Below are 26,541 nucleotides of genomic sequence, written 5' to 3' on the forward strand. Positions count from 1 at the left end.
TTTCAATGGCACTTTCCAGTTTAGTCCTCAGACCTTTTGAGTGACTAGGTAGATTTGTTCAGTTAATGTGTTATTTTATGTTCTTTTCAGAAATCGACTTTCACTAGAATAGTGGGGAGAGTCAAATTGGAAAATGCCAACAAATCTCTTTGAATTTATATTTTATCGAGCCTGCCTTGTAGCTGACAACTGATATTGATCTTTTGTCCTTTTTCCTGTCTGAGTTTATAAGCAAAGGAAATGTGGGTTCTATTACCACATTATAACATTCCTTTAGCTAGCAATGGAATATCTCTATCTTGACTTATAGCAAGATATTGAATTTGGCTTCTGGAGATCACTAAGATTCTTTTGGATCATAGGGATTTGGGGTTTTTTCCATGTATTATTTCTAATGGTTCAATTTCATTGTAAAAATCTCTCTTCTTTCAATTTCCCTCGCTTTTTCCCTAGAAGCAATATTCATGAATTTTCCTTTTATGACTGCTTCATAGGCTTCCCAGACAATGATATTTGGAGTTTCTGCATTTTTAATTAATTTCAAAATATCTTCTTAAATTGCTTAATAGAATTCAGACAGCATCTTTTTCACCCTCCTAGATATTGGTGCTTCACCATTACACCAGTCATAAAGGGTGGCTGAAATTAGGCCAGAATCCCTCCACCTGACCAATATCAGATTCTAATAGGAACAACCTAAGAGAGGATGAGATGGGAATACAATCAGTCCTTCATTATACCTGGTAAGGCTGAGAAGAATCAGGTGCAATGCCTCAATAATGAATTATGTTCTCTGCAGGCATCTAAGATACCAAGCACTGGCAGCATATTTTTATTGTACAGATCTGTATATCTATCTATCTCCAGTTATAATGTATAGCCCGGAGATTTGTCTCCGGTTTCTTATCAGATTTGCCGAAGTTGAAATCAAGTTTTACTAATTTACAATGCTAATTAAGATAGGGAGAAAATGGCAGACATCTTATTGTCAAATGAGACGATAACCAGAGATTTAATTTTTCCTTTCTGATCCCAGTTCCAAGATCAATGCATAGAAAAGTTTGTTGGTCATGACTGTATTTTATTTGCTTAACATAATGTTTCTAGCCCTGATTTGTCTATTGAGTCTCTATAAAAAGGCTGCTCAGGAAGGGCACAGGCAGTCTGTCCCAGGCCTTCGAAAAGAGGGGAAGGTCTGTCTCCAGAGCTAGGAGACTAGCACCTGGGACAGCGCAGTGCTGGGCAGGCCCGGGGGAGCAGAAGGGAACTCCAGCCCGGTGTCTGCCAGGCTGCAGGCCCTGAGGGGGAAGGGCATAGCGGGTGCGAGGGGCCGAAAGGGAAGCGGCCCAGGAACGTGGACAGACGGAGGGAGAGAAGGAGGGCAGGACGGCTGCCACTAGAGGGTCCCTGGGTTGGGACCCAGAGTAGTGGGTGGGCCTGGGTCATACCCCCCCCCCCCCGCCTTGCCTTACACCTGGCCGACAGGAGCGGCCGTCTAGAGCTGCACCAACCTCCTGCCAAGAGGGGTGCGACTTTGGGGGTGCAGTTGGCCACCTTGGCTGGGGCGCAGAGTGGCAGCTGATTGATTCCCCCCCCCCCCCAGAAGGGGGTGAGGATGGACTAAGGGCACTGCCGGAGGGCAGTGGCTCGAAGAGGACGCCGCAAGCTGGAGAGTGACGCGGGCTCAGATGTCAACCAAGGGTGAGACAATGGGTGGGACACCACCAGGAGAGGGCGCTCCACTGGACTGAGCTAATTCCCAGAGACAACCAGCAGGAGGTGCCAGGTGGTGAGTCCCAACCTGTCACAAAGACAATTCAGTGAGGCACTGCAGCACAAGAAAGAGTGTCTTACCAACTCCTGATGCACTAGAAGGTGGAAAAAGATAAAGTCTACTCCATTCTCTTAAAAAACAAAACAAAAAAACACAACAACATTTGAAGTGGACTAGTTCCCTAAGGTTTTGGTGAGGGAACAAGATCTGGAAATGCACATCAGACCCATAGAAGGAGGCAAACAAAAAAAAAATGTGAACAGTAGGTTTGGAAGTAGGTAGAGTCTCTCTGGCCATGTCTACACTCGAGAAAAGGTGTATCTGCAACACATTAGTTCACATGTCTTAATATTCCAGTGTAGACAAGACAATGTGTAATTTTAACACATTAGCTGGTCAAGGTAATCTCTAGTGACCCTAGGTTTTACTTTAAGCAGCTAACTCATTACAAATTAGGCACTGGCTTTTAACATGTAAGAGGTGCAGGGGCTCAAGCAATTTTTTTTAACATTCGTAACTTCTGCAGCAAGCCCACAAGGGCCAGGGCTATGAACTGCCAAGCCTAGAAGTGCTGGGGTTCAGCCCTGGCGCAAATTAAGCGCTGTTAAAAGCACACATTTTCCCTAGTGGAGGCAAGGCATCTGTGTGCAGAGAGAGGAGTGGGTTCCTCCGGAAGTTTTACATCTTCATATAGATCTGTTGGAGTTGGTTCGTTGCTAGTCCCTGCGAACTAAACTTTGTAGTGTTAACTTACAAGCCCCTCGAGTTCAAACAGCCCTAAGTTGTTGCATATTTCTGTGGCAATGGGTACAACAGGAAAATTTCTGCATATTCCTAGGGTCAAATTAACAAGTTGATAGGCTCTAAAGGAGATTTCTTTCTGCATATCTGAGAAATCCTTTCCTTATTTTCCTGGACTCTTCTTTAAGAGGACGAAATATTTCAGACAGACATTGCTTTATAGTTGTTAATTAACAGATTTATCCTGAAAATATGGAAGTTGCAGTAATTACAGCGAAGAACCTGGAGCTTGTAGCTAAACTATTACTTAAAGTGAACTTTCCTTGCAGAAGGTAATATGCTTATCCTCCATGAAATTACTAAGGAAAGATAATTAACAGCTCAAATTCAGATATCCAACTATAATTACATGAGCTGGAGTAATAGTTGATACAAATTCTCTGAGTACAGCAACCAATCCTATTAAAATTAAATATTTTTTCTCCTCTACAACATGCCACTTTTTTTTAAATTTTAAAACTAATCAATTTGTTTTAAAATTTAAATATATTGTCTTGTCTACAATTCAGTACCGTTCCACTTACTTTACAAAAAGGAACAAGGATCTTGTAGTCCTTTTACCTCTGCTGTGCTATATTTTTCAATCATCCATTTTCCTTTCTTTTCAGTGGCACAGCAAGACATGCAACAAACTCTATGATTAATGGTTCACAAGACAAACATGGTGCTAGCATAATTGGCTTTGATATCATAATAGGGGTAGACTACTCCAGGGGTAATACGATGATAATGAACTATACAGTGGAAAATGTCACCATTTTGAGGAGAATAGTTAACGGCAAACCAAACAGAAAAATGAAATATTACCTCACCTACTTCGTCTCTCTAATATCCTGGGACCGACATGGCTACAACTACACTGCACACATTATTTACCACTGTAATACATATTATGTCCACTTAATAAGCTGTTGGTTGGCACTGGTCCAGTGCACTCAAGAACTTAACAGCCCATGGAAATTAACTGTCATTTGTTTGCAGGCGGGTGCTGACTAGTAACATGGAGCAGTACAAGTTTATTTTTTTGTGACCAGTCACCAGGGGATCATACCCACAGGATCCCCACAAATGGGACCTTCTCTGTGAAGTCTACCCCCTTCTGCAGAGCAGAGCTACACTTTCTACAGTGCACCTGTGTCAGCATCCTTCCATTCCTGGACCCAATGGGCAGCCCTCTGTAGAAAGGGGGAAAGGGAAGGGTTGAGGTGGGGTCAGTGCTGAATGCACATGGTTCCCACCACCACCACCACCTCCACCACCATTCTATGCGGAAATACACCAAAAAGTAAAAGGAGAATAAAGATGCATTAGTTGTTCATCATAGCCCCCCTACATGCTGGGGAGCATCCCTCTAAAGGGAGGCTCCAGAGGCAGTCACTGGTGAGGGAATAGAGCTGTGCTGTCTAGAAGCCAGAGGCCCTTGGTGTTTATGTGGATGCAATGTGTATTCCCCTAAGATCTGCGGGTCTTGGTGGTGAACCCCTGTATTTTCTGCAGGGAGGTACCTTACAAAGAGGACCTGAGGAAAATCCTGAGGGAGGAGCCTAGTGGAGTTTTCTTCTGCCACGTTCCCCTTCTATGGAGTTTCCAATGGAGGGGAGGGGGGGATCTCCAAAGAAGAATTTTACTTAAATATATTTAAGGTTGTTACAATAGCTGAAGTAAGCAACTGTAGTTGCACAGAATCTGGATATGTTAAGTAGGGAATTACTATTCAAAACTGTGATCTTGAGATGTTATCTCATTTAATTTTCCAGCAGTAAAAGTAACATGGATTCTTTTCAATTACTGTCTTCATCCCTCTTCTTGGATATTCTATTATTTCTCCCAAGTCTGAGCAAAGATGTTTTAATGCCCAGTAGCATCCACTGTGCAGCTCAGACACATAATGCAAAAGTAATCTAGAACATGCAAGGGCCCAATTCAGTAACTGCACAGAACTTTCATGGAATCCAGTGGTTCTTTGAAGTGCTTTAAGCATGTTTTAAAGGGTCTGATTCTTCTGTTATTACTTGCCACTGACTTCAATTACTGATTCCTTTTTGAACCATTAGCAGTAGTTAATACTTGTTATTTTCATATTAAACTCAGCAATTCAGTTTTGCCATTGACTTCAGTTGGAGCAAGATCACCCTCCAAGAGGGGACTGGACTCAGACCCCAGTTGGGTTTACATTTAATTTTGCAAAATGTAATCATGAATGATGAGGTGATGCAAAACCCAAATCACCCCAATATTATCCCATTCAAATTTTGAAGTCTCAGCAGAAATGATCAAAAACAAATTAAAAACATCCTGGGGGATGTGTTATCAGGTAGAATTTTTTGCATGAAAAAATGCCACTTCAGGTTATTAAAAGTAGTCCCTGAATGGGACTGTTTAACTTTCATTCATACAATTCTAAGACTTTTAAAAGCATTGATTTCCTGCAGAAGAAAGGCTCAAGCTAGGATTATATATATATCAATGAACTTTTTTCCAATTGTTTGCTGTTGTGATGATGAGGTGAATGTATACCTTACTTTGGAAAAGAGAGAAGATCATTTCTTTTCCACTTCCAGAGGGTCATAATTCTTTCAGACATATCACGAGCCCTCCATTCATTAGGGAGTAACTAATTCAAAAAACATATGACACAAAAGCCACTGTTGTTGCACTTACAGCCAAGCACGCTGATTACATGCTTCATCTGAGATTTCTAATTAAATTCTCTGAATCCTTCAGCTGTATTCAACAGTAATTGCTACAACTATTTTTCAGCCAGTATAATACAATCCAGGGATAGAAGAAAATAAACAGAAAGAAAAGAGATGGTTTCATGTACAGTGGGAGTTTAAGGTTCATGCTGGAAGCAGATCAAGTTGAACTGAGACGCTACTAAAACCTACTCTGGAAACAAGGAGCCTTTGAAATAAATGAGGATTCCATGGGCTATATGGCCTAAGGTCAACATCTCAAATTCATTTAGGTTACTGAATTCAAGCTAAAATAATAGAATCACAAAAGTGGCATATGCAAAAGACCCATTAGGACATTTTCATTCATGTTCCTGCCAATGTGGGACCGTTTCATACAAAACAATATGTTTTCTATTAAATTTAGTATCACTATAAATAAACTAAACATCACCTGCCTGTAACTTTATGTTTCTCTCTAACAACTTTTATTTGTATCAGTTCTGTTTTTCATTTAAGGCCTGATTTAAAGCCCACAGAAGTCAACTGAAGTCTTTCCATTAGGATCAATCGCTTTTGGATCAGGCCCAGTCAGTAAAACTCAGACTGGTGAGAGCCGCACTCACACACGAAGTCCCTTTCATAATTGAATGTTACTGGTAAAAATGAATGAAGTTAGCAAATTTCAAAGTTACACATATGAGTATTCATGAAAATCCAGGGCCTGATTCTCCACTTGTTATACCAGAATTGCACCCACAAAACATGATTTCAATGGAGTTACAGAATAAAACCAGTAGAGAACAGATGTAACAGAATGAAGAGTCAGGCCCCAAGTCTTTTAAATGTGCATGTTTATGTATTCACACAAAAAGTACTTCTGTGCTCATCAAACAGGGAGCAGAAACAATATCACATACTGTATGAGAAAGATCTCTTACATAAGAAACACAGCTCAAAGGTTGAATCTTGTTGATCAATCCATAAGTGAAACATTTAAAAACATTCAGTAAATGAATAAGAATAATTAATAAATTCTGAAACAACCGCAATCTACTCACAGCTATTTCTGAGCAGGAATAAAGAGGCTAAAAAGAGAAATAAATTATTCATCACAAATTGGTCATTCATTTCTACTGAGTAAGCAAATAGGGCTAGAATTTGACATGTTATCTGCAAAGCATCTTTGGTGCCTGTGGAATAAAAGGTTCTGTATCAGTGCGATTATGTACTCCTATGAAGATTTTCAGGATCTGATCCAGCAGCTTCCAACAAAGTCTATTGTCTTCAGTGGGCTCCGGATCTGGATCATCACCTACAAATTCCTCCTTCAAGATTTTAGAAAAAGGAAACCACTGGAGAAGACAGACTTGCCAGCAGGCCTGCTGACAGGGGCGGGATCAAAGGGGGCAACTGCCATAGGGCCCGAGCGATTTAAAAGGGCCTGGTAGCGGCGGCACCAGCCGGGAGCCCTAAATCACTTGGGTGGGCCGCAGGGCTCCTAGGCACGCGCAACCGCTCCAGGCGCAGCGCTTTGTGGGGCCCCATGGGCCAGCACAATTGGCCAGTGCAGTCGGTCCTGGAAGTAACGGATTCGTCACTTCCGCCTTGGGCCCAACTTCCCCTAGGGACAGCCCTGGCCCTCGGGCCTGGGAATTGCTGTTGGCGGGCCTGCTTGCCAGACACTGATATCTAATTGTCTAACCAGCTCTAACAGTTGCCTCCATAGTAAAACAGCAGTTGCAATAATTTTGCATTAGTATTTATTTGCACCGCCCTAAAAGGCTTTTACTAGCTACTGTTCCTAGCAGTACTCCATGTGTTAAGTATGTCAACGTGCAAGGAAAGAACTGATATATGTTTATGAAGATGTTTCTTGCTGATACTACAAAGCTAGAGCTAACTCAAAATGTCCTTTTGGTTATTAAGCTGAGAGGGCCAGGCCCTTGTAGATTAGTCTATAGACCTGCATACACTCTTTGTAGCATTTGTCTGGGTAAATTATCTTAGTATGAAAAGCTAGTCTGAAAAATCTTTTCTTCGGCTTTTATAACTACCCAGTGAACAGTTAAACCATGTGAAGAAGGCAGCAGTCTCACAGTCTGAGAAACAGAATCGCATGTTTCCCTTAGCTTTCCCTGTAGCTATAATTAGGGTTACCATATTTCAGCAAGCAAAAAAGAGGACGGGAGGAGCCCCGCCCTAGCCCCGCCCCTGCCCCTCCCACTTCCCGCCCCCCCAGAACCCCCAACCCTCCCCCCGTTCCTTGTCCCCTGACAGCCCCCTCCTAAGACCCCCCCCCAACTGCCCCCCAGGACCCTACCCCCTACCTGTACCCTGACTGCCCAAAACTTTCTCCACTCCCCCCAAAAAGCCCCCCCCCGTTTCTTGACTGCCCCCTCCAGAACCTCCCTGCCCCTTCTCCTGCCCCCTGGCCCCCTTACCCTGCTGCTCAGAACAGGGTGTTGGGCTCTGTGCGAGCCGAGCCGGACACGTGGCTGCGCTCCCCAGCACAACAAAACCCGGTCCCTGGCCCTGCACAGTGCTGCCGGACCGGGCTGCAGGGGAGAGCTGCCCCTGGCTCAGAATGCAGGGCGGATCCGGCTCCTCTACAGCTGCTCCGGAGTCCAGCCCGGGACTTTCCTGCAGCCCTCCCAGCTGCTCGCTCTGCTCTGCCGGGGGAGGGGGGAAATCCCGGACATTTTGAGTGCTTTACAAATTCCCCCCGGACGCTATTTTTAGCACAAAAAGGAGGACATGTCCGGGTAAATCCGGACGAATGGTAACCCTAGTATAATTCATGAAGTTCAGAGCCAGAACCAAGACAGCAAAGCTACTCAGTGGGAAGATTAGAGACACAATGGTGCTGGCAGCCTGCTTAAGTGTTCCTGATTTTTTTTAATCTTGATTGGTCTATATGAATCTGAGCACTTGTTTGTTAAGGCTATATCTAGACTGCAAGTGCATCCAACTTTGGGGTACACATCATGCTGCTCTTATCTGATGTGGTTAAAACAAACACAGCACACACTTTTTTCAAAACACAACTATGTTTGTGTCCACACCTACCATACTGCCCAACTATGTTTGTATCAGTGCATTCTGAGAAAATCTAAGCAGCTATCCCATAGTGCTTCAGTGGGGGATAGAGTGCCCTTATGACACATACACAGAGCAGGACCAGCTTTGCATGGGGCAAAGCCCTCAGGGATGTTGTACCACCCAGAGAGCTGGGAGGAAAGAAAAGAGCTTGAACTGGCTAAACAGGCACTGCTGAGAAATCCTGTCTACGCAGCAAGGTAACAGTGTTACAGAAAGACTTTCATGGGCTAGCCTAAGCTTCTAGCCAGGGTAACATGCTGTTAGCTGTTATGGTTACTAATTGTGTATTACCCATGTTGTGTGTGGGGACATAAACCATGACACTAACTGGGTACAGACTCAATTAAAAGTTAACATGGAAATGTTTTACAAGAGATTAGCCTAAATCAAAACGGTGAATCTGCATTTTTGGGAAAGTGCACACACAGAGCTTGGTCTAAACTTCAGAGGTCAGGCCTTTCATCATTTGGCTGAGACCTCCAGTCCCAAAACTGAACATCACAAACTTGGGAAAACACTGGATCTGGATAGAGGCTTCAGACATCAGGCCCCTCTCTAGCTAAGTTCACAGAAATGAATATTAAAAATATCCTTTGTAATTCTATCTGGCAGGTTTCAGGGAAAAAATTCTTCTTGAAACATCTTACTCTGTTGTTCAAGAGATTCAAGTATCAGTTATTTGCAAAACTTTACCTAGTCTTATAAAATATGTTTTCAATTATGTTGTATAAAATAGCTCCACAACAGTTTCAATTGCAATTTTTCTGGGGTGACATTTTGCTCTTCCTGAAAGAAGCTACAAGAATGAAATCACAATAGGAAACATTGGCCAGATTTTTAAAGATATTAGGTGCTTAAAGATGCAGATACATTCCTAATGGGATTTTCACTTAGGCCCAGCCTAAATTGAAATCAGTGGGAGTTAGGCATTTAAATACTTTTGAGGATCTGGGCCCAAGGAAATTTCAAAATTCCCCCTAGATGCCTATCTTCATTTTTAAGTCCTAAATACTTTTGAAAATCTATCCCTAAATCCTTTCTTGTGCTGCCCTGGTGGGAGATGATTAGAGGGAGAATTATTTTCTATGTAAGCAACAAGACAGGTCTCCATAATAGTCTAAAGGGGTCTAGGAAATATATTTGGAGTTATAAACAGCTTCTGGCTATATATTTCAGTGCCCCTCTCTGAGCCATTCTGCCCAGAACCTGCAGGATGGTTCTTGCACTGGTTGGTAGCCAGCTCTACTCCCTGCATCAATCCCCATCTGGCTCTCTTGGGTCAGGGCAGGATTTTTCCCATTGAGCTTGATACCTGAATAGATCAGTCGAGCAGTGTTTGTAACTTTTAGTTCTTGAACTACTATTTGTTCAGGCGACAAGAACATATGACATGCTATAAAGGAAATCTGTGGTAACTGCATATGCTGTACTTCCACAAGAGCAAAAAGCAGACTTTGTAACAAATAATTGGAGCATTTAGTAAACTGGCATCTAACACAGCATAGCTTAATAGAGGAGAACATACTGAAATGAATTCAGAGCATTCTGAAATGACGCATCAAGTCCAAAAGAGAAATATCCAATTATATGGTTCAAGACTAGATCAGAGAGAAAAATATGCCCTATATTGAACTCGTAAACTGTGTAAAAATATTCCTAGGGAATTGCTGGAAACCCTATCAGTTAAAATACATACAATTAGGCTGGGAAAAGCTCAAAAAATATATTTTGGGGGGGAACAATCCTCCACTAGCAAGGGGCTAATCTACTGTAAATAATTTGAAAAGGCTTTTCCATCTCCAGCGTCAATATATCTAGATTCAGGATGAACCAGAGCTGGAAAGTTTGGTTCTGGATCCAAAATTTCGGGAAGTTTTCAGGGAAGAAGGTTATTTGGATATAGCATCCTATCTGGAAAAGGGTCAACAGTAAAGTTCAGATTAAAACTCTAAATCCAAATTCCTCAAAGTTCTGGAGTGTTAAATACCCATTGATTTGCTAGGCCCATTACTAGTAATGCTGATCAATTATATTAGAACTAGTTTGTACCTGAGATACGTTGGTGGGATTGTTAAATCAAGACAGAATTTCCCCTTCCATTTTCTCCCTGCCCTCACTGAATTATGGCCTGCTGACTGTGGCATTATGACATCAGAACTAGATTAGCTCTCCTACTCTTTTTTCCCCTTTTATTCTTTCTCACATACTGTCATGATCTTCAATTCACTTGCATACTGCAATCCTGTCGGTTGAAATAAGCTCTTCCTCCAATTTAATTGCAGCAAAGCTATGTTGCAAACTGAAGTTGCTGGTTTGAGGATGGAAATTTTAGACAAATACAAATGCAGATCATATGCCCTACTCTATAATACAGAAATGGTTGAAGTGGCCTATTTTTTGAGCATAGCTTTCTGGCCTGTGACCAAGGTAGTCCACTCCACCTTTCCCTTTGGAATACCATTGAAGGTCAAGCAGACACCAAGACACAACATTACAGCCACTACTAATGCCTGACTGACTTGGAGGTAGAGTCCAGAGGAGAAATAATAGTTAGGCTTTCTGATGTCTCCTCTTCTTGAGAAGTGAGGTACACTGTCACTAGAGGTTCAGCCCCCAGTATAAAGGAGGAGCAGCCCCCATGGATGACTGCACCCATTTTTAAAGATTTACCAAGCCCAAGGAAGGAAGTGAATTAGATTTTGGATGCAATCTAAAACAAAGCTTGTAAGTATGTCTTACAATACTTTATGTTAAATTAGCAGGAATAGTTACCTTCAGTGTTTGCAACTCTCCAGTTCTCTTGAGAGTCTCTGTCCCTAAGAACCCCCTGAAGCTTTCTATCATGAAGTCAGGTTAATCTTCTCTTTTGCCTTCTGTATGAAAGGTGAACTGCAGTTTCACTTGTGACCTACATCTCCTTTACAGAAACATGAGACCTCATGGTGGAGAACCTGTTCTGGATTCTTGTCACATTGGTTCACCAGGCGCTTGAGATATGGCCACTCACCTTTCCATCAGGCAGAAAGTCAGACACTTTGTCATACTACTGAAGCTCACTAATACGGGGAGGAAAGACAAAGAGCCCAATCCTGCATGCCTTGCAGATCCAACATTCTCACTGAATTCAACAGGCGTTTTGAGTGTACAAGGACTTCAGAAATATTCCCTAAATGAGGGAATTCACTTCCAGAGTAGAGCAATGGCAGACATGGAGAGTTATTTTTTTGCAAGCTATTCAGTTTATTTGCATTGAAGAGGAAACAGGGAGCTGGACAATTGACTTCATTCTTCATAGTCCCATGGTGATCGTAAGCGATAAAATAATGCAATAAAGATATTTTAGGATGTCCTCCTACTAACGCATACTTATTTTAGTTAGTCATAAATATCTGTGGCCACTCATTTATAAAACTGGAAATTGGGGTCACTGAAATTATTGAAAAACTGTATTCTGCTCTTCTCTTCCAAATTTTGTAACCCAAGCAAACTCAGATTCCCCTTCTTCCCCCCAAGTACTAGCTGAAGCTTAATATCCAATATTCACTGCAAGCATAGTACACAAAACTGATGCTCTGAGAAATCTCTCTTGAATTGGTAGACACACAAAGCTACTTACAGTAACAAAGGGTTGACAAGTATTGAAAAGAATCTTTCTGATCACATTTCCAGTCTTTATCACTGGCCATCTGGTCTGCTTAGAATTGCTTTACTGCATGTAAAACTGGTTGTGCACTCCATTGTCTAGGGCAATAATGAAACTTAACAAGAAGCTTTTGTGAGATGGTAACTTTTTAACAACAGAGATTCAAAGCGTCAGACAATACTGATTGTTCAATAAATTACATGACAGAACTCCAGGCTCACACTTTGCTTATGGAAGGATCTTGTGGACCTGACACAGACATCAAAATGACATCAGCCACATGATAAAGGGCAAGAAATCAATTCTAGGAGGCTTTCTGTCCACCCCGTCAGTATGCTGTACGCTTGCAAGTTCAGTGTGCTTTTCAATCATCAACTACTGTGTGCATGGCTTAATCAATTAAGCAGACTTTATTTATACGTTGTATTTTCCCCCATTCAATATGCTGGATAATCATTCTGCTATAGGTATCATTAAATCCAATTTATTCTGACTATAAGAGCTTTTACTGATTTCTGCCCAATTCATGCTGTTTGTTGTGCTAAACATACCAGAGCATCAAGTCTGCATGTCTGTGCATTCTGTCCTTTATTCTGTTCGGCTTTCATTTTGCTACATTACAGAGCTGAATTGTGCCTAATACTAGGAGAGAGAGAAAATAGCAAAAGGAGCATTTTTGCCTCCTTAGTTCACCTGTTCACAAGGAGGAATAATCTGCCTCCTAGCACTGGGAGGAGTGACCCCAGAAGGGACACAGATTCTCCTCCCCCTGTTACACTGAGGTGGCTGCACTGGGGATGAGGGGGAATGTTAGCTAGATCTGTTACACAGGTGTGATAAAGGGTATTTCCCAGCACTCTCCACCCATCACTCAGCAGGAATTATGCCTTTGAAAGGCACATTACTGACAGCCATCTCTAGTGGCATGGCTGATTTCCTCCAACTCAGCTACCTCCAAGTGTACTATAACATCTTCTGTTCCCATGTGCTTTGACATATCTTTTGGGGATAGTAATTTGGAAGAGTGTGTGGAAGTAGAGCAAGGCCTGACAGGTTTGCTGCACCCAACAAAAGAGTGAGAACTGTGTTTTTCTCTGACAGAGTAAATAAAATAGCCAATAAAAGATAGCAGCATTGGAATGTTAAATTCAAAGAGTAGCCTTGCATTTCAGAAGGATTCTGCTCAAATTCAGTGCAGGGTCAATGCTGGTGGTAAACTCCAGAGCAGGAACCCCAGATGAAAAGTTCTCCAAGGTAAGAGGTTGCATTGGTATAAAGAATCCACAACCTCAGTTGTCCTACACCAGGCATAGCATGGGAGAGGGGTGGGGATTAGGGCTTCTTGGGGTTGTGCAGATTCCAAGCATTGTCTCAGCATCTTTCACAGGTGAGGCTCTAACCATAAATCAAAGCTTCCCCATTCAGAGGAGAAGGTAGCAGTATCATTGTCTACTTTTGGGTCAACCCACTCCTCCCACTCTGGGCACAAATAGCCTTATTGGTTCAAGCAGCCATAATTTACACCTCCCTGATCCACTACTAGTGAATCTGACTAGCTGTTTGCAAAGGATTGTGTTGCTGGAACTTTCCCCCAGACCTTTTGTGAGTTATAGGTTGTATTTTGATCTGCAACCAGCCAACTCACCTAAAATACCATGAAATTGGTGTTTAAATGCACAATAGGAACCATCCTCTTTCATCATTCATGATATGGTTGTATCAGCTTTTGTTCATCATTTTAGCCATGGTGTTAGTCCAAAGGATCTAATCCAGCAGTTTCCATTGAAGTCCATTGTCTGCAGTGAACTCTGGATCTGGCCCATCACTTACAAAAGCCTCAATAAAGAGTTTAGAAAAAGGAAACCATTGGAGAACACAGACTGTTCATACAACAGATGCACTTCCCAGTACCTATTCCTCCATCAGAGAGGGAAGGACAGCAGTTTTCAGCAGTAGCCAGCTGTTAACAGGTATGTGCTACTTCAAAGCTGTAAATATTCTAACATTGGCATATAATTAGTATGCAGTATAGCTGCCCTGAGTCAATGCCAGTGTGATGATTTATGGTAGAATTTACTAATCTAAGAAATGTAATATTTGTTTGTGAAGAAATTCATCCAATTTTACCTTACTTGGTGTCAGAATGGTTGTGTTTGCTCTTGAATAAAAGAGAATAACCACCTATGGTTTCCCAAATGTTGGCAGGCACCAAGATTTCCAAATACATAAAGGGTCATTCTCAGGACTGGTACATGTTGCTTTGTGCTCACCATACTTCCATCCCTGTGGAACTCAAGGGTGTTAACTGTACAAGATTCCTGCCACCTGTGTATTTCAGTGCCTTGCCTGCTTACTGGAATGGATGGACAGAATATTGCCCTCACGCCCATTGGCAAACCACCTCAGCACTTGGGATTAGTCCTAATCCAATCTCTGGAGCTTTAACAATATTGCAGCTTTTTTTTTTCCTGGCAATGAATCAGGAGAATTTTATTATGTTTATGGGTAAATTCAATTTAGTGTCTTTCCCCTATGACAGTCACAGTGTCTTTTGCCTCTGCTGGTGACTATTCATAGATTATAAGGACAGAAGAATCATTGTGCTCAGTTCGTCTGACTTCCTGTAAAACACAGGCCCTAGGACTTCACTGAATTAATTCCTAGAACTAGAACATACCTTTGAGAATCCAGTCTTGATTTAAAAATAGGTTGTGATAGAAAACTCCACCACAACAATTCCGCCTTTGGTAAGGCATTCCAATGGTTTATTACGCTCACTGTTAAAAAATGTGCACCTAATTTTCATTCTGACTTCAACTTTCAGCCATTGGATCATATTCTACCTTTCTCTGCTAGATTGAAGAGCTAACTATCAAATTTCTGTTCTCTATGTAGATATTAGTAAAGATCAAATCACCCCTTAACCTTTTATTTGTAACGATACGCAGATTGAGCTCGGAGTCTTTCACTGTAGGACGTGTTTTCCAATTCTTTAATAATTCCTGTGGCTTTTATCACCCCTCTCCAATTTACCAACATCCTTCTTGAACTGTGGACACCAGGACTGGATACAGTACTCCTGTAGTGATCTCTACAGTTCCAAATACAGAGATCAAATATAATCTCTCCACTCTTACTCAAGATTGGGCCTACCAAACAACTGCAGCACAAAAACAGCTTGTGATGCTTTTGTATATTATTCCATTTCTTCATAAATTAATACACTAACCACAGAGTGGTGATATTAAATTCTGAAATTGTAACCAACCCTACTACTGGCCTCCAAAATCGTTACCACAAAGATGCTTAGCTTCTTGGCATTCCCATTAAGCACCACCAAGCTGCTCAAAAGAAGGTGACTATTATTGTCATTTTAGACTATTTCCTGTACCCAAGAAGAAAGAGCCACTCAATCTGGAAAGTTAAATTGGGGGAGATTAAAAAAAAAAAAAAGTATCCAAGCTGCATAAACCTTCCAGATTCATTTAAAAATAATTCTGCACTGCTTGCAAGAAGCAGTGAAACATATTTTACAATGGAAAGACTCTACGTGCTTCTAGCTCTTGCTGTCACCTGCTTTTGAGTTCAACTGCTAAATATAGTAGTCAAATCCTTTACCCTGTTTAAACACCCTCCTGTATGACAAGGGTACCTCCAAAGTAGGGCATCAGTCTGACACCCTTACACACTTGGAGAAGTAACTTACTCCATGTACCATCTCACTGGAATCACAGATGACCAACATAATGCATGTGACTGCATGAATTCTCTGGTGCCCATTTCCTTCCTGACCTTAATCAGCAAAAAAAACCAAACCAGCAGCAGAATCCAACACAATGCTCTTCCCCCGTCTCACTCTACCCTACGTACAATTTTTATTGCTCATCTTCTAAACCCCCTGAGCAGGGTTATCACCATATGTGACTTATCTACCCCTTATAACAAAGTAACATGAGCCCAGTTTTTATCCTGGGTATTCTTAATCACGTTATTCCAGGAAATATCAGACCTGAAAACGGTGCTTCCTCTATTGAAGTCATATGATTGTCTCTCGTCAGTTGTACTCTGCAGTGATATGACTCTGGAAAGGGCTTTCTGTAAGTGGCATCATTTTCTGACTTGACATAAGCAAATTACAGCTTCCTAGCAGTTTGCACCTCTGCCAGGGAGAATCAGGTTTTTATGGGATTCACACTTATAGCCAGGCAGCTTAAGCATCATAAAATTGTTCAACTCTACAAGTGCAGGAGCAAGCCACACAAGAGCCACCAGTTAACCTCAGAGTGCAAGTAGGGTGGCATTCAACATGATGTTACTGCACATGTAGTGTCAGGTTCCTCCATTGATGATCTGTCAGTGAGACCGACCTTGCTATGCATCTATGTAGCACCACAGCCACAACAAACAAATCTTCCTGTCAAAAGTCTTGTCTGCATAGATTCGGTATCAGATTCTTGTACAACAAGGCTTTTGATTGACAGCCTGGCCAAGGAATACTGGAAAGAATGCTGGTTTGAAGATGAAAATAGCTTTTGACTGAGGCTTTTAATCTCTCTTTACCAGCTGCTGGGCAGCATGTTACTTTTGCTTGTGATTTATTTCCTTCATATGTCCAAATGAAAGAGGAAATGCCAAACTGCAGTGGGCTACTTTTAACTATGATTCCAAGAGAGATGCTATGGTTTATTATGTCAACTCTCATTCCTCCCATGGTGAGTTATTTATTTTTACTACCAGAAAAACATGAAACCATAGGAAAAACTATAAGCTTCTTTGATGCAGCCTAAATGGAAAGGGACATGGGGTAAAAATCACCTCCAGTATTGCTCCATCCACTCTACAGCACAGAAGCTGCAAGGGAACATAACATTGAAGGGGCTAATGCAACATTAAATCTTATTTCCACTTATCCCTTTGTAAATATGGTGCAATTCCACTAATGTCAGAGGAGTTTCTCTGGATTTACACTGGTGTAAGTGAGACTAGAATTTGGCCATAAGAGCTAGATTTACAGGTCTGAAACAGGTTGGCTGGATTCTCCTGTTGTCCTATCCTGCTGGAAGGTCTTGGGTCCAGGCAGGGAGCTGCTGGTTAATTACTAGTAACTCATTGGGTTGGTGTGGCTGATTAGATTCCACCCTCTATAGAAAGGGAAGTGGGAGTAGTCCTCTGACCAAGAGATATTCCAAGGGAAGAAACACAGCCAAGCCTAGGGAGAAGTCTTAGGCTTGGCTCTTGTTTGGTAATTTTGGAAATAACTTTATATTAATAACACCAGCACACAGGAGGGTTAGCATTTTGACTCTAGGATGAGCGTGTGGTTTTTTTGGGAGTTGTGTGGGGATTTCACTGTGTGATGCTGAAGAAAGCCAGGAAATGTATAGCTGTAGTAACAGCTCTAAAGAGAACAACTCATAGAATCATAGAAATGTAGAGCTTGTTGGGACGTAAAGAGTTAATCTAATCCTTCCTCCTGCACTGAGGGAGTCTTAAATATACATGACCATCCCTAACAGATGTTTGTCTAACCTGTTCTTAAAACCCTCCAATAGTGGAGATTCCACAATCTTCCTAAGTAACCTGTCCCAGTGCTTAAATCACACCAAGAACATGGTGTGATGCTGCATTTTACATGATGTTTGCTGCTTGCCACACTTAGGGTACGTCCAGCGGATAGCGATCTATCTATCGGGGATCGATATATTGCGTCTCGTCTAGATGCGATATATCGATCCCCAAACGCGCTCCCGTCGACTCCGGAACTCCACTAGGGCGAGCGGCGCTGGCGGAGTCGACGGGGGAGCCGCAGCCGTCGATCCCACACCGGGAGGACCCAAAGTAAGTCGAAATAAGATATGTCGACTTCAGCTACACTATTCCCGTAGCTGAAGTTGCATATCTTACATCGACACCCCACCACCACCACCACCCCAGTATAGACCAGGCCTTAAACCCAGTGGAGTAAGTTAAGGTTGAAGTGGCAGCAAGGAAATTAATTTACAATTATGATGATTTTTTAAATTTAATTTTATAAACTCTTGTTAATCCTATAATCTGGATACCCCTTTGCTATATAGAAAGTTTGGTGGGTACCGCTGTAAAAATGTAATCTTAGAATAGTTTCTTTTTCCTGTATGGAAATAAAATATTTATTATAAACTGCTTTCTGAGTCTTCAGAGCATACAACACGGACACAATGGCATCAAATCGGAAACAACTAAGGATTTGTAGCTGTTTCCGAACTGCTGCACTTTAGCATAGGATTATCAACAGATAAAAACTGCTGTGTATATAATATCCCCTCAGTCGTATCACTTGCTAGTAAAAGTCTTCGTGGTTGGAAATATAATAATCTAAACTGTATAATAAAGTTAACGAGTGAAGGGAAAAGGTTCTCTCATAACTTTGGTCTATGTGTGGCATAAAGTCAATTTACAACTCAGTAAATCCAATCTAGTTTAAAAAAAAAACAAAAATCGATCCCAAACATACTGTGGTCCAGGGGCACAATAATGTACAGGGAATCTCAGTATGGGAACAGTGGTCGGCTCCTGGGCTGTGCGACAATACAGACTGGAGCACATTACAGCCATGATGTTCTTAGCATCTGGGGAAAAGTACACTGAATGTCTTCTAGTACCTAAGCTTTGCAGCCCCCAATTTATAACATAATATGTTCCAGCATGGGAAAGTCACACTGCAATTCACATAACGTTAGTGTTGAACATTATGCTGTAGACGTGGTACTATATTTTTAATATGCTCTCAGCACGGGTCCCTTATTAGTACATCTCTGTATATTTACAGGACTTGAAGTAAGCATGCAGTTATCTAAATCTGTATAGGTGTAATTTTTCACTATGCCGAACCAAGCTGATTGCAACCAGATGTAAGGAACCAGCATCTGGGGATATATTGCAAACACTACAAGTTACTTGACTGTGACATATCATGTACTATATGCCTGCACTGCTCACCATATATGAGCTAGACTGTGGGCCTGCCACAAGCTCTATTTATGGGGTGGTGAGAAGCTACACTGTTCTAGGAGCAGCCAATGGAAAGAACTGTGCCTCAATTCCCACTATACTCCGGCAGATAGTAATTTCCTACTGAGCTACTGCCTCCCATTGTGTGATGAATCATCTGTGCTAGCACATTAAGCTCCCCCATCTACCTCTTTGGAATGAGCACACAGCTCTCATTTATCCCTGTGCGTGCTCAGAGCCATTGACACTAGACCGGAATGTAAGGGTGGGGAGCAGTCTTATTCCCTTTTACAGTCCCCTGTCCCCTCACAGTCCAGCCCATAACACTGAAACAAAAGTAAAAACTCCAGGATATGGAATATACTGTAAAGAAACATCACTGTGAAACTGTAAAGATATGGATAAATGTCAACCTGTACAGATGACTCACTTTGTGTTCATGAAGTAGTGCTACAAAAGTACTGACTATGCATTATTTGCAATGTTTTCAAAATCAATAAATAAATTAATCAACTCTTGCTCAATTCAAGCGTATTTCATTTGACTATAACTAATGAAATAAAACATGATTTAATATTTGCAGACACCTTCCCCCGCCCCAGTCAGAGGCTGGGGTCCCATAATGCTGGAAACCTGTGACACAAATTTTACATACAGTTCTCAGTTCTGTCATCCTCTCTCACCTTGAGCAGTCCCTTAATTCATCCGGACTATCTGTAGAGTGAGTGGGACTGCCTGTGGAGTGAGGTAGTGCTCAAGGTAAGAAAGGGTCACAGAATCAGAGCCTTAGTGTTTAAAAGGGATGACATCAAAAAGTTCAAACCAGGTGTTTTCTACAAAAGTGCTATTCCCTCCAGCTAAAACCAGGTGCATGATCCATCAGAAATAGCAATGCTAACACATAGATGAGGATAACTTTGCCAAAGATGAGTGGTATTTGAACGAACTTACAGGAAGAGTGGATACTGGGAAAACTCTTTCTGCCTTCGGACACCAGATCTGGATCACCTGTGCAGTGCATTTCAGAGTTCATTACTCCATCTGGAAAGCAGCGGTAAAAGAAATCGGGACGAGGTCTACAAAAAACACCATGGACATTTGAAATATAAGAGCTGTAGTTATAAATGAACCTCAAAGTGATCATTAAATTTACTATCACATAGAGAGAGTTCACTTCCTTCTTTTTATTCTGCATGTGGTAGCAATAGATATGTTCTTTATTCCTTCTTTCCTGCCAAACTTTTGCACACATGCTGTCTGTAGGAAAACTTCCAGCAGAGTGTGCTAGCAGCAGTTGGATGGTGGCATCTCTGCATTCGGACAGGCTCATTCCTGATGGACATATATAGGCTCGATCCTGAAAGGGAATATGCAGGGCTACTCATTGCATATCCCATAACTCAGCCAACCTGCACAGCATGCTCAGTGACCAAGCAGGCTATCCAATAGAGCAATAACTACCACACATGTTCCACAGGGTTGCACAGGGCTTGTTGACTCTACTCAGTAGCACCCCTACCTGTTACTATAAGAGGGAGGCATGGCCTGCTGGTTAGACTAAAGAACTGGGATCAAAGAACTACAAAGTTCTAATCCCAACCCTGATGCTGAGGTCCAGATCCTCAATGGCATTTAGGCACCTAACTCCCAGTGACTTCAATGGGAGTCAGGCACCTAAATACCTAGGAGGATCTGGGCTTGACTCCTGGGACAAGCAATTAACTTCTCTGCTTCCATTTCCCTATGTGTAGAATGGAACTAGTGATACTTACCCACCTCCCAGGGCTCTTGCGAGGATCAGTTAATTATGTTTTGTGACAGACCCAGACCAGTGGGGTACAGAAGTCTGGTAGAGGGCAAATATACTGGTCACTGGATGAGTAGTTTTCTGTTCCCTGAGTGACAAGAGCAGGGGCTGCACTAGAGTAATCGGGAACCTGCTAGAACCAGTTAAGGCAGGTTGGCTAATTAGGACACCTGGAGTCAATTAAGAAGAAGCTGCTAGAGTCAATTAAGGCAGGCTAATCAGGGCACCTGGGTTTTAAAAGGAGCTCACTTCAGTTTGTGGTGGGAGTGTGAAGAGCTGGGAATAAGAGGTGCAAGGAGCTAAGGGTGAGAGGGTGTGCTGCTGGAGGACTGAGGAGCACAAGCGTTATCAGACACCAGGAGGAAGGTCCTGTGGTGAGAATAAGGAAGGTGTTTGGAGGAGGCCATGGGGAAGTAGCCAAGGGAGTTGTAGCTGTCATGCAGCTGTTACAGGAGGCACTATAGACAGCTGTAGTCCAGAGGGCCCTGGGCTGGAACCCGGAGTAGAGGGTGGGCCCGTTTTCCCCCCAAACCTCCCAATTGACCTGAACTCTGAGTTCTTCCAGAGGGGAAGGTCTCTGGGCTGTTCCCCAACCCACATAGTGAATCTCTGAGGCAAGAAAATCCACCAATAAGCGCAGGATCCACCAAGATAGAGGAGGAACTTTGTCACAGTTTGTAAAAACACTTTTAAAGTGAAAAGTGCTAAGTATTATGACTGCCAGGAGAGCAGTGTTGGGGTGGGAGCAGGGTGTGTGCCAAAATATAAGCACAGATACTCTGCATGCAGCATTCCTGAAATAGTAAGAGAGAGCCCTTCCAGGAGTCCATTGGTTACTGCACTCCTGGGCTTGGTAATCTTGATGGATGCTGCTATTGATGGAAGATCTCATGGACAGTAGCATGCTTTATATAAAATGCAGCACCATGAATTGATTTCAATTTAGTTGTACAAGTGGGAGTTGGCAGCTAAACCCCTGAACACTGTGACTGTTCCCCTTATGTATCACCAGTGAAATGTATAGATTACAATTTACACCTTGTCTTGATCTTCAAACAAGCCCACCTGCCACACAAACTCCAAAAGCTGACAGCAAAGAATCCTGCAACAGTCAGATGTCACATAATGAAGATAGAACAGGAGTACTTGTGGCACCTTGGAGTCTAACACATTTATTTGAGCATAAGCTTTCGTGGGCTACAGCTCACTTCTTCGGTGGGCTGTAGCCCACGAAAGCTTATGCTCAAATAAATATCTTAGTCTCTAAGGTGCCACAAGTACTCCTGTTCTTTTTGCGGATACAGACTAACACGGCTGCTACTCTGAAACCTGTCATAATGAAGATATGCACCATACTTTCCAGGGGTGAGGACAGGAGTAACAGGAATCTCTGCAAATCCAATGTGTTCTGGAGCCTTGCTTAGTCTTTATATTAAAATGGATTATAGACAGACAATCTTAATTTGACAGTTTAAGACATCACTTAGAACATGACAAGACTTACCTCCCCACTATTAATTTAATAGTATTTGTGCAGACTCCATTCAGAGCGAGAGCCAAGGAAACAGCTAAAAAACAAAATGAACAAAGAACAACAACCTAAGTAACAAGTTATAAATTCTAGTATTACAGCGTTTGATTTATGAACTGAAACTTTTCACAGATTGAAATTGGATTCTTCAGTATAGCTGAAAGATTTTAATAACCCCATTGTTTCTTTTCTTATTTTGGCTGAGAGTAAACTGCAGAACAGGGTAATAATCCTGGTCTGATTCTGTTGTGCCAAAGGAAAAAAAGGAACGATACGTTTTGCAAAAGAATAATGAAAAACATTCCTGTTTTCCAACCAGCTATAGTGCTGACATAAATAATAATAATTAATAATAAATGAGGAACTTTCTAATTAAATGTTGTCATAACTATAAAGGGAAGGGTAACAGCCCTCCTGTGTACAATACTATAAAATCCCTCCTGGCCAGAGACTCCAAAATCCTTTTACCTGTAAAGGGTTAAGAAGCTCAGGTAACCTGGCTGACACCTGATCCAAAGGACCAATAAGGGGACAAGATACTTTCAAATCTTGGTGGGGGGGAAGGTTTTTCTTTGTGCTCTTTGTTTTGGTGGTTGTTCGCTCTTGGGACTCAGAGGGACCAGACATCAATCCATGCTCTCCAAATCTTTCTGAACAAGTCTCTCATATTTCAAACTTGTAAGTAAACAGCCAGGCAAGGCGTGTTAGTTTTATCTTTGCTTTCTCAACTTGTAAATGTACCTTTTACTAGGGTGTTTACCTCTGTTTGCTGTAACTTTGAACCTAATGCTAGAGGGGGTTCCTCTGGGTTCTTTAAGTTTGATTACCCTACGTCCGTTCTTATGTTCTTATGATTATCCACACATAAGAACATAAGAACGGCCGTACTGGGTCAGACCAAAGGTCCATCTAGCCCAGTATCCTGTCTACCGACAGTGGCCAATGCCAGGTGCCCCAGAGGGAATGAACCTAACAGGTAATAATCAAGTGATCTCTCTCCTGCCATCCATCTCCACCTTCTGACAAACAGAGGCTAGGAACACCATTCCGTACCCATCCTGGCTAATAGCCTATTAATGGACTTAACCTCCATGAAATTATCCACACAGCCTTCCATCTTGTGTTGCCATTTACGTCTATGCAAAGTGACAGGTTTCAGAGTAGCAGCCGTGTTAGTCTGTATCCGCAAAAAGAAGAACAGGAGTACTTGTGGCACCTTAGAGACTAACAAATTTATTAGAGCATAAGCTTTTGTGGACTACAGCCCACTTCTTCGGATGCATATAGAATGGAACATATATTGAGGAGATATATATACACACATACAGAGAGCATAAACAGGTGGGAGTTGTCTTACCAACTTCGTTTTTTTTCTCTTAATTAATTGGCCTCTCAGAGTTGGTAAGACAACTCCCACCTGTTTATGCTCTCTGTATGTGTGTATATATATCTCCTCAATATATGTTCCATTCTATATGCATCCGAAGAAGTGGGCTGTAGTCCACAAAAGCTTATGCTCTAATAAATTTGTTAGTCTCTAAGGTGCCACAAGTACTCCTGTTCTTCTTTATGCAAAGTGAGTGGAATCTGGCTATAAAATGCTACCATTGGTGTAAGTGGGTCGAGAACTAAGACCTGCATTCAGTTAACATGTATGTTAATGGCAACACAAGGGGCAAAGCAGTGGAGAATCAGAACCACCATTTCCGTCCTCTACATTCAAACATTTTTCCATGCAGAATCAAAGAGTTCCAAAAGAAAATAACAGCTATAGAATAAGAATTTCTTATTTTTTGTGGGCGGAATGCAATGGGCCAGATCCTCATCTGGTATAAATCAACATAGCATCATCAAAGTCAGTGGATCTACACCAGCTGAAGATCATGTCCATTTTGAGTCTGATTTATCTCTTTCAATATGACCAGTCCACAAAAGGTCCGAATTTATGCAAATATTGGACATTGAGCTATTTTGTAAAACATTAAAATTGTGGTGTCTCGTGTGATTGGGTTTTGAGGATTTTTTTTATTATTATTATTATCTGGGCATTGTAGGACTAATGGTCATGGCAGTCCGAAATGGGGGGGGGGGAGGGAAGAGAAATAGAGAATACTAATCTAAAGTATCCCTGAGCCATGGAGGGAGAACAAACCATGGAGACAGAGACAGAGCTCCTTTGCTTTTGAAATGAGAGAGACAGAATGAAAACCAGCACCATGACTATATGTTTTTATATGTATAAATGCATGTCCCCCCGCCTACTAAATACATTTTCCATCAATAAAACATCGCTTATGATAAATTTAACAACAAACTGTCAAGTACTGGCAGCATCAAAAAACAATCTCTAAGATCTTTTCTCAAGCTGATATAACACCAGAATAGATGAACAAACTCAAAGAGAATTCCACTCTTCCAAAAATTGATTTTAGCATTAATACCCTCTATATCCAGTCTAGCACAGGCAAAAGTCTGGGCAAATATATGGGTCTTAGCCTATGAGCTGAAAATCAACAAACTCAAGCTCTGCTTCACCAGCAAAAGGGGAAAGAATTCCAGTCATGGACTCTTCACTACAAATACCCTGCCACTAAGCTCCAAATGTTTGAAACCATAGTCTGTTGGCAAAAGTTCTTTGGCTGATCTCAGACTTTTGTAGGGGTGAAGCGTACAGAGACAATTTGAAGGTCCCTTATTGTAGTCAATAGGGGACCACAGAGAGCTTTAAAAATTAACACCACTGCCTTAAATTGCACTTGGAAATAAACAGGAATCCACTGTGACATAGAGAGAAAGGAGTGACTGCCACAGATTATAGCCAATCAACATTAGAAAGATCTCAGCTGAGTTTCATTACCCAGCAAGGACCACAATCTGATTTGATCAGTAGAATGTAGAAACAAAGCATGGAACTCATAGGCTTAGGAATGTATGTAAAAGAGAGATTTTTTTTTAAAGATTTCCTTGACTTCAGTGGAAGCAGCATTTCACCCACAAAGTTTTCAGGGCTTGGAATACTAATTAGAACAATCACCAGTAGGAACTCTTATGCACTTGTCATCTTAAAAATCAATCTACTTTACCTAGGAAGGCTTCTTTAATTTCAGTCTTGTCTGTCCGCCGGATTATTTTCACCACAAAAATGACAGCCAGTGGCGTGAGGAATGAAATTGCCTGGGAGAGATAACAAATAATCACGTATGAGAGCATCAACTCCCTGTTATCCCCACGGATTAATAATTAGTTCCAGTTAGTGCCATTTAGACTGGATGGCTGAATAATCTTTATCGAACTCCTGACCTTGAGCAAAGTGGGACGATTTATATCTGTCACTAGAGGGCAATGAATATACTTAAAAATTGTAACCTAATTGTGGGTTATAATTGATTTGTAATTACTTGGAGCTACATTTAAAGTGTCAGTTTTGTAAATGAAAAAGAACAGTGCATAAAGATCATGACTTAGTATTGCCAACAACTACATCTCTTTACGTTTGTTTTCTAGAAATGGATAAGCAAGTTTTTCACCTTTCTGATCTATTAAGAAACACATATATCATGCACAACAATGTAATGTTTAATAGAGTAAAACATGTCAGGTTGTAGACCCTAAGCCTGCAAACAAAGAAGCAAGTAGGTAATTTTATTGAGTAAAGTTGCTCATGTGCTTAAGTGTCTGTAGGGTCTGGACTAGAATTTGCAAATTAGACACTAGAAAATAGTATTGGACCTGATTCCCCCACCCTTGTATTAAGAAGAATCTCAGTACGTTGGTAATCCCATTGAACCCAATTTCATCAGTGGGGCTATTGACAAAGGAAGTGACAAAGCATGTCAGACAGATGCATTATTTGTGCTGTTTTTCATGCAGGCTGGTCACAGTTAAAATCCTTGGTAAACAACTCGCCAGAAATATACTGTAGTTTGAAAAGAATGAACTATTTAGCATATGTAACTGGCGGTGCACAAAAGCAAATGGCCAAGTTACTATTTTGCTGATCCAATGTTTTCCTCTGTACAGATTCCTAACAGAAAAATACTTCTAACTGAACTCACTGTGCTAACTTGCTTCATATATCCAAAAATGTCCTTTTCCTGGCTTCCATAAACAGGACTATGGGTCACTTTACAATCTAGGGATTAAATACTTGGAAATGCATGGGCTCACTGCTGTGAAACACATAGTCCGACACATATCCCACCATACTTATCACAAATC

General features: G+C 41.6%; 1 protein-coding gene across 1 annotated transcript in view; it reads right to left on the reverse strand.

The window, feature by feature from the left end:
• The window catches only part of PLPP4 (phospholipid phosphatase 4), a 96,812-nt gene that overhangs the window by 30,516 nt on the left and 39,755 nt on the right, over nucleotides 1-26,541 (reverse strand). Inside the window, exons 3-5 of the mRNA XM_008173307.4 lie at nucleotides 25,407-25,497; nucleotides 22,297-22,360; nucleotides 19,937-20,061 (exon numbers count right to left, since the gene is read on the reverse strand). Coding sequence (XP_008171529.1) covers nucleotides 19,937-20,061; nucleotides 22,297-22,360; nucleotides 25,407-25,497 — 280 coding nt within the window. The remainder of the gene's footprint in view (nucleotides 1-19,936; nucleotides 20,062-22,296; nucleotides 22,361-25,406; nucleotides 25,498-26,541) is intronic.

The sequence above is a fragment of the Chrysemys picta genome, chromosome 7 (assembly GCF_011386835.1).
Source record: "Chrysemys picta bellii isolate R12L10 chromosome 7, ASM1138683v2, whole genome shotgun sequence".
Taxonomy (NCBI): domain Eukaryota; kingdom Metazoa; phylum Chordata; order Testudines; family Emydidae; genus Chrysemys; species Chrysemys picta.